Raw genomic sequence first — 10,263 nt, forward strand, 5'->3', positions numbered from 1 at the left:
AGGATTTCTTCTTCTTCTTCTTATTTTTTTTAATTGCAAAATGAGTTCGTTAGATTTATTGTTGTTTTGACAAATTGATGATTGGGGTTTGTTCTTGATGATATTTGGAGGTCATGTTTCAAATTTGAGCTCATTTGAAGTAAATTTAGGTATTAAATCGTATATTATACTGTTATAATTCGAAGAAAAATTTATGTTTTCTGGGTAATTTGTACTTCAGGCCTATTTGGCCTTAAGTGCATGAAAACGTTGGTTGCACTTCAGACCTTTTGGCCTTAATTGCATCTGAAGTGCAATTTTTCAATTCAGAATTATTAGTCTTAATTGTAGAAAACGTTTGTTGCACTTCAGACCTTTTAGCTTTAAGTGAATCTAAAGTGCAATTTTTCACTTCAAACTTATTGACCTTAAGTGCATGAAACTATTGGTTACACATCAGACTTATTTGACCGTAAGTGCATCTGAAGTGTAATTTTTCACTTCAAACTTATTAGCCTTAAGTGTAGGAAAACTTTTGTTGCACTTCAGGTCTTTTAGCCTTAAGTTCATCTGAAGTGTAATTTTTCACTTCAGACGTATTGGTCTAAGTGCATGAAACCACATTGGTTGCACTTCATACCTATTTGGCCTTAAGTGCATTTGAAGTGCAATTTTTTCACTTCAGACTAATTTTTTTTTAACTTCAGACCCGATAAGTATGAAATTGATCGTAAAATGAGTAGGCTTACAAATATTTTTGTAAAGTGAGTATAGATTCAATTGTGATCCCAAAATCGGATATAGATACAAAAGATCCCAGTTTTTTGCCTTCCTTTTGTTTGCGTGTGGTGCATCAGTGGATGTGACAGGCAGAGTCGGCTTATGATCAGTAAAGCAGCCAAAGAAACTGCTTTAGGGCCCATAATTATAGGGACCCCAAATTTCTTAATAATTAGTATTTGCATATGTTAATATTTCTTAAAAGATAAATTATTTAATCTTGAAAAAAAAGTTTGATTCCTTTTCAAATAAGTGCATATATTGTTTATAGAATAATGTTAATAGTTTCTGTAATAATTGCCTTAGTGATTTTTCTTTTAAATTAAAATTAATAAATTCTTACCTATATCAAAGATGGATCAAGAGAGATTAAATGTGTTAGATATATTATTAAAAAAGAATTATTTGAAAAAGCCGATTATAATTTTTTAATAACCTTACATCTCAAAAAGCTAAAAAATTAACTTTAAATAAGATAATATAGGATTTCTTTTTTCAAAAAAGGAAGAATTAACTTAAATAACCAGTTGATATATAATCCATATATAATATGTATAAACGCATATAATTTCTATATACTGGTTAGAAAAAATAAATAGTGATTGTGTTCGGCTAATTGTATAAATATCCTTAAAAAGAACTCGCGCAGAAATTTGCGCTTTAGGCCCCCAAATTTATTGAGCCGCCCCTGGTGATAGGTGCCATATTATTCTGATTTGGATCTCATTCAAGGTTTTTTTATGTTTAGATTCAAATTCTCCTTCTTATGCCTGGTCATTGAAGTTATATTTGTTGTGTCATAGAATCATCTGGTGACACCCTGATAGTATAAATACATATATTCCCTAACCTGGTACTATATATATATTATTTAAGTCGAAAGCAGTGAGTGCACATGCATCTACTAGAATAAAATCTATATTGAACGATGCATCAGAAGCCAGTAAGACAGAGCTAAGTCCACTGAATCTCCTCTTTGGCTTTAAGGAGACTTGAATTATTGTTGTCATCGTTAATATGTTGCATATTCCCAACTGCAAGAAAAGAATTGGATGTACCATTTGGCAGTAAATGATGGTTATTCAAATGAAAGTCACCAAGAGGAGGCTCATTTAATCTTGCAGGAAAACTCATTCGCGATGGCAATGGCAATGGAAAATTCGGAAGCTGCAATGAACAAGCTCCAAAACTCAAGTCACCGAGGTAACTTCCAACAAAACTTGGCCTTAAATATTCACTTCCAACGAAAGGTTTTCTTTCGAATGGAAATGGAAGATCTTGAACTTGCATTCTGCAATTTGAACCTTTGACACTTTTTCGAGTTGTCATACAATTAGGTTGCCCGTTCAACGTGGATGCTGAACGAATGTGTCCAGCAACACCATTTGTTTTGTTTGCTGTAGGCACTTCATGGTTGTGTTTCCCCTCATATGTTGTGATTACTGATTTTAAGTTATCTGAAGCCCTTTCCACATGCTTCCTCACTATGCATCCAGCATTGGTACATTTATAGTAGCTCCTACACAGGAAACATTTCTTTATAAATATCAACGAGTTAAGAGGCAGTCTGGTGCACTAAACTCCCGCTATGTGCGGGGTCCTCGAAAGGGCCGGACCACAAAGGTCTATTGTACGCAGCCTTATCCTGTATTTCTGCAAGAAGATGTTTCCACGGCTCGAACCCGTTACTCCTGGTAACATGTCAACAACTTTACCGGTTACGCCAAGGCTTCCCTTCCAAGAGTTAAAAGAATAGAATCAAAAGAAAGCTGTCAAGGGAACTACAACTAAGAAATTTACATGTTATCCTCCTATAAATAGATACCTGGGGTTTGGGTTCCCTTTGACAACTTTTTGGCCATATTTTCTCCAGCGATAGCCGTCTTCAAGAATATCGATCTCACTCTCTACCTGGAGGACTACTTTTGATTCTCTCACTGTTCTTGATAATAAACTTGGTTCAGCTGAATAACTTTCTTTCTTCCTGAGGTCAAGGGTAATTCCACATCTTAAATAAATGCAATGGATCACCATTAGTGTTGTAAACACTCACATAATAACCCTCCTCTAAAAGTTTTTTACACTATTATTAGTGTATTTTCTATCTGCCTTATTTTCTAGGTTACTAATCCCACTTTTTCATGGACGATTGCCTGTAGTTATCTTTTAGACGGTTTTATACTATCAGTGTATAAAGGTTAAACTCATTTCAAAAATAGATAAAGCGAAAGAAGAACAAAGGTACCTTCTTTTTGGCTCTAATTCATACTCATTGACATCATCACCAAGGAGAGTACTTTCTTGAGTGGCCCAATCTCCGTCGTCGCCATCATAACTAGTAAGTGTAGAAGAAAGCTCAGGAGTTCCAGCTGATTCAAACACATTCATGGATTTTGGATTGGTTGACATTGGATCAGAAACTTCAGTCAAGACAGATGCAGAGGATGTTCTTTTTAGACCATTATCATTGTAACTTATAACATTCTTATTACACTCAAATTGCTGGTTTCTCCAAACTGATGCATTTTCTTGGCCTATTTCCTCCACTTCCCTAATTACATAAGAATTATCCATATTTGGTCGTCGAATAGATTGAGTTTTCGGGTGATTATGAGCACCATTGTAGACAATTTCTATAACCTGTCCATTTGGTGCACACTCTACTTTCTTCCTAACAGGGCAACTTTGCTGAGTACATTTATAGTAACTTCTTGGAAAATTACTCCCTTTTACGCGCTTTTGTCCATACTTTCTCCATGTGAATCCATCATCTGAACTGCTAGGACTAATGCTAGAACTGAAAACACCATTCTGTTCAAATTGGTTTTCTTTCTTCGTAAATTCTTCTTGCTGAGGGATTTGCTTATTTGTTAACTCAATGCTGTTCAAAGTTTGTTGTACATTTGTTTCAGTAGGTGTCTGCAATTGAGGGGAATAAAATACTTACATACCAATGCATATATGTACCAAACCAAAGTTCCATGAAGTACACATTGTATCATATCAATGAGATAGTTGATTTTAAGTAACATATTGAAAAACTAGACCATTTTTAGTAGGAAAGAACAAAATCAGATTGGATTAAGACAGTCGATCCATTTAAAGAAGGTGCAATTGTTTTATCGTATTAGATTCGAACAAGGACGAGAGTGGTCACGTATAGTGACAAAGCCAGAAATTTCACTAAAGTTGTCAAGATTTAATATTTATGTATTAGTACAGGATTTGACTTATATACACGATAAAAGATAATCAGTTGGCCTCTTCTCGACATATGTGGCCTTTTTACCAAAACCGATATGTGAATTTATGGAGGAGCGACCGTAATACCTTATCTCAATTTCTACGTGAAAAAAAAAGAAAATTTTATTTATTTCAAAAGACGAGACTTATCTTATGAATTTTCATTGGGGGGGGGGGGGGGGGGATGGAGTGGTGTGGCACAAGATTACTAAAAAATCACATTAAAAAGATATTAGTAAAATTCTTAGAACATCATCAATTAATTAAAACAACAAAAAAAAGCCAATACCACTGAACTTGGAAACATCACCGGAGAATCAAGCAATGCTGCCGGACTAATGCCGGGAGGTATCGTTAGGACAGCCGGCCAGCAAGGTGGTGACGACATGGCTGCAGGTAAACCAAGCTAGCAACTTTCTGAAAGTAACGTTCAACAATAACTGCGCTTCAATTCCAAAAAAGTAATTGAGAGTTTATTGACAATGCAGGTTCCAAGTTCACATAAAAGAGAAGTGTTTTGGTAGATTGATAGCAGCACAAAACATAGTGAATTTGTATTCATTCTCACAACACATGATACATTGCTAAAGATAAGGTTGAAATACAAAACAAATAAAATGCGAAAAATCATTTCGAAAATAGTCGAATAATGTTAAATGATTTCTTAGATACCTTAATTTGCTGTATGAACTCATTGCCTTGAAACCACATTTGGCTGCCTAGCATTCAGCAATGCTAGGCTAATCATTTCTCCTTCCAATAATTAATTAAGAGGAATTGAACTTTCACTAATCATTTCTTCACTTCCCACCTTTAAACTAAGAGCAGTTTCTTGAGTCTCAACACTCAAGCTTTGGTTGGAGTCTAAATTGCCAATAACTCATATAGAGTGAGTGAAAAGTGGAATATTTTGTGTTTATTGTAAAGGAAAAGCTTCTAGGTATGAGTTTTTAAGTATTTGGTTAGCATAAAAATAGGAAACGTCTTTGGTTAGCCGAGAAAAGTGAGAAAGAAGGTTTTCGAAGGTTGCGGAATATAGGGGCCATATGGCCACGTTTTAGTATCTACTCCTTTCTTATCTTAAAAAAATAAAAATTAAGTTAGGTAGTTCACTACGATCTACGAGTTGTTATCTAAAGTAAAGGTAAATAAGGATAACAGATCGATAAAGTCGCTAGTTGTTATATAAGATTATATTCGTCGACTCTTGGTTTAGATGCAGTTAGCGAAACGGTTAAGTTTTGCTATTCCCATTAAGTGATCTAAATCAGCGGCTACGATTGTTAAGGTTAAGAATAAACTAGCTTAAGGATTTTTGGCAGGGAACTAGCAGGAAAAGGGACGACCCAACGAATTCACATTAGACTACTTAGATTCAAAAGAGCTCCAATGATTTTCTATATCTTGAAAAAACAAGGGATTATTTATTTATAGAATTTCAAGGAGTTTAGTTTTGCATGGATAGCCTATAGTTGGCAAATACCTTTTAAGTCAAAATCAAACTTATGTTAGAAATTTACCGTCCCTTCTAGAGACTTCTAGTGTGGCTGATAAATGCTGAAAAGTGTATTGGATGTGTTTGTGTATTATTTCTTGTGTGAATTGCAGAAGTTCACACTGCTTTTGAAGTGAAAATATGCTCATTACGTGTTTCTTATGTGTAGGAATAAACCTGCGCGGAAAAGGATCAAATAGGAGAAAACTTGGTGAAAAAAAGCTGAAGAGAAAAGTCTCGGACAGCGAAGCGAGGTTCACTTCGCCAGACCGGGACCGGAGCAGAAGAAACCAGCAAAGTCCTAGACATCGAAGCGAGGTTCATTTCGTCAGACCGGGACCGGAGCAGAAAAAATTAGCTTTTCTAATCCGAATTAGGAGAAGCCAAATTCGCCCCAACTCAACCCTAAACCATATAAATATGAGAGTTAGCCACTTTTTGAAGGAGAGAAAACTTTGGAGAGGCAAGAACACGCTTGGAGCAAGGAGAAGGATTCAACTTCACGTTTTTCTCTCTTTCTTCTTAGTTTCCCATTTGTTATGAATTCTAATATTGTATTTGTGCAAACAATTATGAGTAGCTAAATTCTCATCTAGGGTTTGATGGAACCTCTTGGAGGATGAATTTTTTGTTGCGTTTAATATAAGTTTGCCATTGGATTTTCTCTACTTGTTCAACTACATGATTATTGGGGTTGATTGAAAGGCCCTCAATTGATTGTGCCTATTTAGTGTGTATTGCTTGGAAAAGGGTACATATTTAGGTAGTTATTGATCAACATCACCCCTAATGTATATGAGAAATCAATACGGAGGGTCTAAAGGTGGGATTAAGAAAAACGAAATCTTGGTGCGATCTTAGTGAGCGGTAAACTAGTGCCAGCTAGCGTAATTTGGAAGAATACGTCTAGTAAATTATTGTATTTACTCGGAAGAGACTTACGACACCTAAAGTACTCACGATCGGTAGAGAATATCTAGGTGAATTTATAGGAGAAGTGGCGGGGAGGATTCCGACGAGAGAGAAAATCGTAACCCTAGACCTTTCCAATCTTGTCTACAACATTTGCTTTGTTAGTAATAAAACTACAGCTTTTTAATTACCTTGCTTTTAGTTGGTAAACAATAACTCATTATTCAATATTTCTGAAGGTTGATTACTTGAATTCTTGCAAAATTAGTGGTTGTGATTAGTAGGTTAATTCCCTATGGGATTCGACTCCGAACTTGTAAACCGGATTATATTTGTAACAACCGCTAGACCTCTTATGAGGCATAGTTGGGCATGATCAGTGACCCACATATAAGGTAATGAATTTTTTTTTACCTTGTCTCTCAAGTAAATAATATATCAGATAATATTCTGTAGTTATGCATATATGGCAGTTTCTTTGATGGAAAAAAACATTTTTTATTAGGAGTCCCTAGGGCAATTATAACTCATGGAGAAGTCCCTAGGGCTAAAGTATTTGCCTAAGAGTCGCTAGCCTACCTATAAATACGCTTGTGACTCCATCTATCTGGCATCCTACGATAGGACAGGCTAGAGGGCTTTATGTTTTCTGTCAAGGTTCTTCCAAGGCAATTCCCAACATCACTTGAACAACCATGGCTGAAGGTACATTCCTTTTATAATTTCTGATGTGTTGGTTCTATGTATGTGTTTAAATTCTACATCGTGGTATCAGAGCCTGCCTTTAGCTATGTGTTCTGTATAGGAAAAAATACGACATGACATATGGCCACTTAAAGGAAGGACACGTGGAACACAAGATGGGGATGACCACCAAACATAGCTATTTCGATTGTCACCGGAAGGAATAACGATCATAAAAGAAGTATTAAATACTTTGCACCCGGTAATATTTAATATAGAATATTTTACAGCATTAAGAATAATGGCCCGTTACAAGGAATCTGGCATTTATGTCTAACGTTACATCTTCATCAATAGCCCTCATAATTGACATTAAAGAAGGGCATGATCCTAGGACTTCCTTCCTTAGACATAGCTATTAATAGAGAGCTCAATCATCATTGTAAAGGATACAAATTTTCTGGCTAACTTACACTACATTCTATATAGCATTTTAATATAATTTTATTTTCTCGCTTTTGATCTTATCATTGTTGTGTCCGGAAACTCTGTTCCTGGACTCATTAGCTCTGTCGTTCTATCTACATTCTAAGGATAAGTATTTTATATTTCATCAATTATTTTATTACTTATTGGATCAAATTAATTCACTTGTCTAGAAACCACAAACAAATTCAACTGTACTGCTTTTCAGGTAAATAGTTTGGCGCCTACCATGGGGCCTAGATAGTCGTGCAGTTAAATTGATACTTGCCTTTTTAACTAATGTGTTTTGATTATTTTTTCTTAGCAAAAATCACAAAAGAACACTTTTAACGGCACACGCAACCCTGAAATTCAAGGGGAGCAACCTCAATTCGAGGATTTAATCAGTGACACTCACAATGAGTGGTACGACGCCACACCAGTGCATGACGGACGGTACCCTCGACAGGTTTGGGAGACGATTCCTGATGATGCTGATGAGGGGTATGTGGTGGATGCAATGAGGGTCTTGCAATAACAACAGGCAATCATTCTAGGCCATCTCACACGGCAGGATCAGGTTATGATAGAACTAAAACAGGCACTATCAGGTGCTTTAAATAATCCGAATAGGCAAGATCCAATTCCTCCCGATGTCCCCGCAAACCAAACGACGCAGAGAGTCGACAACAACACTCCCAGGGGAGAAATTGGCTCCGATGGGACCGGGGGGAGTTTATTCGGCCTTAACAATGATAATGATCCGTTCAAGGAGGAACTTTTGCGGTTCATAAAGGAAGTAAAAACCCGCATGGATCAAATCACGGGCGCGCCACCAGTATTGAAAGGACGAAATCGAAGAAGTATATTCAATCATCATACAAGCCGAGTGCGGCCCCAGAATTAATCCTGAAGCGGTTCAAAATTCCCGATGTACCAAAATATGACGGAACTTCAGATCCACATGAGCACATTACCACTTACACAACAGCAGTAAAAGGAAATAATTTGGCTCCTCACGAAATTGAGTCCGTGTTGCTGAAAATATTTGGTGAGACTCTTACGAGGGGAGCTTTAACGTGGTATTCATTATTGCCCGAGCATTCCATAGATTCCTTTGAGATGCTCGCGAATTCTTTCATCAAGGCCCATGCCGGTTCCAGAAAGGTACAAGCCCAAAAGGCCGACATATTCAGGATCGCACAGGGAGAATCAGAGTTATTACGAGAATTTGTTACCCGGTTCCAGAAGGAAAGGATGTTACTACCGGTAGTCCCGGACGAATGGGCAGCTGAAGCATTCACCAAAGGTTTAAATCCGAGAAGTTCAGACGATTCCCGGAAGTTGAAGGAAAGTATGCTCGAGTTCCAAGCGACGACTTGGGCAGATGTCCATAACCGATACGAGTCAAAAATAAGGATAGAAGATGATCAAGTTGGCTTTCCATCGTCGACCAAAGGACGGGGGGAGAACAAAGAAAAAATGAAAGATGATATTGACACGGATAGGCGGATTTCGATAGGCCATTTTTTGCCCTATGAGCGGACAAAAGGTCGTGGCAGGAGCTTCCGGACAGTAGACAAGTTCACCATTGATAGAAGGACCGATCACAGCAGGAGCAACAGATCGTTGTAGGATAGAGAAATCTCGGGGTCGTGAGATTCTTCTTACCCAAAGTCATCGCAATATAACTTGAATGTCAATGTAGTAGAGTTGGTATCGGCCATGAGGAATATCAAAGAGGACGATTCCCAAGACATATGAAATCTGATACTAGCTAGAGGGATCCCAATTTATGGTGTGAATACCACAGTACCAATGGCCACCGGACTGGGGACTGCCGATACCTCCGGGAAGAATTGGTAACATTATTAAAAAATGGTCACCTCAGAGAATTCTTGAGTGATTGAGCTAAAAACAAATATGGTTGGAACAGGGGCGACGCGAAAACCTCGAAAGCATGAGAAGAATCTCCACGCCAAACAATCAACATGATCTTCGGAGGGAATGAGATTAATGGGTTACCTTTTCGACAGCGAAGAAGACAAAAGTATCGATAACTCATAGTAAAAGGCTCCGGGAAGACGATATCACATTTACGGACGAATATGCAGATGGATTACTGCTACCGCACAATAACGCACTGGTAATTTCTTTAATTGTGTTAGATTTTAAAATTAAACGTGTTTTAATGGATCCAGGAAGTTCAGCTAATATCATACAATGGAGAGTACTGGAGCAAGATAAACTCACCAGAAGCATTATCCTGACAACGAAACTACTCGCCGGATTCAACCTCGCAAGCGTGACAACTCGGGGAGAAATTTTGCGGCTCACAAACCCTGAGGGAGTAATGAAGACAACTCTCTTCGAAGTGGTAGATGGAGACATGGGATATAACATCATCTTAGGAAGACCATGGTTGCACGAGATAAAAGTTGTGCCTTCAACATATCACCAATTGTTAAAGTTTCTGACACCCAAGGGGATCAAACAGATAAGGGGTGATCAACCGAAAACAAGGTAGATGAATGCAATTTCAGTTTTCAGTAGCAAAGGAAAGGAACATGCGGCATAGAAATTACTGGAACCGGCACCTGCCCCCAAACTAGAGGAAGATAACCGGGGACAGAAGAGTGGAAGAATATCAGGTACCGAGGTATTTTCAAGTAACAAAAGAGACAGACGCAACGAAGTCTATGGAA

At 37.5% G+C, this 10,263-nt stretch overlaps 1 protein-coding gene across 7 annotated transcripts; it reads right to left on the bottom strand.

The window, feature by feature from the left end:
• Positions 1 to 1,536: 1,536 nt before the first annotated feature.
• On the bottom strand, positions 1,537 to 4,936 carry LOC104108112 (probable WRKY transcription factor 26). 7 transcript variants are annotated; one of them, XM_070174756.1, is made up of 5 exons: positions 4,675 to 4,935; positions 4,313 to 4,419; positions 3,005 to 3,678; positions 2,585 to 2,743; positions 1,537 to 2,278 (listed from the first exon to the last, which is right to left on the bottom strand). In XM_070174756.1, the coding sequence occupies exons 2-5, from the start codon at positions 4,388 to 4,390 to the stop codon at positions 1,714 to 1,716; spliced, it is 1,476 nt and encodes a 491-aa protein (XP_070030857.1). In that variant the 5' UTR covers positions 4,391 to 4,419; positions 4,675 to 4,935; the 3' UTR covers positions 1,537 to 1,713. The 7 variants fall into 7 exon arrangements, with proteins under 7 accessions (XP_070030857.1, XP_009615390.1, XP_009615389.1 ...); XM_009617095.4 differs by having other exon boundaries at positions 4,313 to 4,447; XM_009617094.4 differs by having other exon boundaries at positions 4,292 to 4,419; positions 4,675 to 4,934.
• Positions 4,937 to 10,263: the final 5,327 nt, after the last annotated feature.

Source organism: Nicotiana tomentosiformis, chromosome 5, assembly GCF_000390325.3.
Source record: "Nicotiana tomentosiformis chromosome 5, ASM39032v3, whole genome shotgun sequence".
In the NCBI taxonomy this organism is placed as follows: Eukaryota; Viridiplantae; Streptophyta; class Magnoliopsida; order Solanales; family Solanaceae; genus Nicotiana; species Nicotiana tomentosiformis.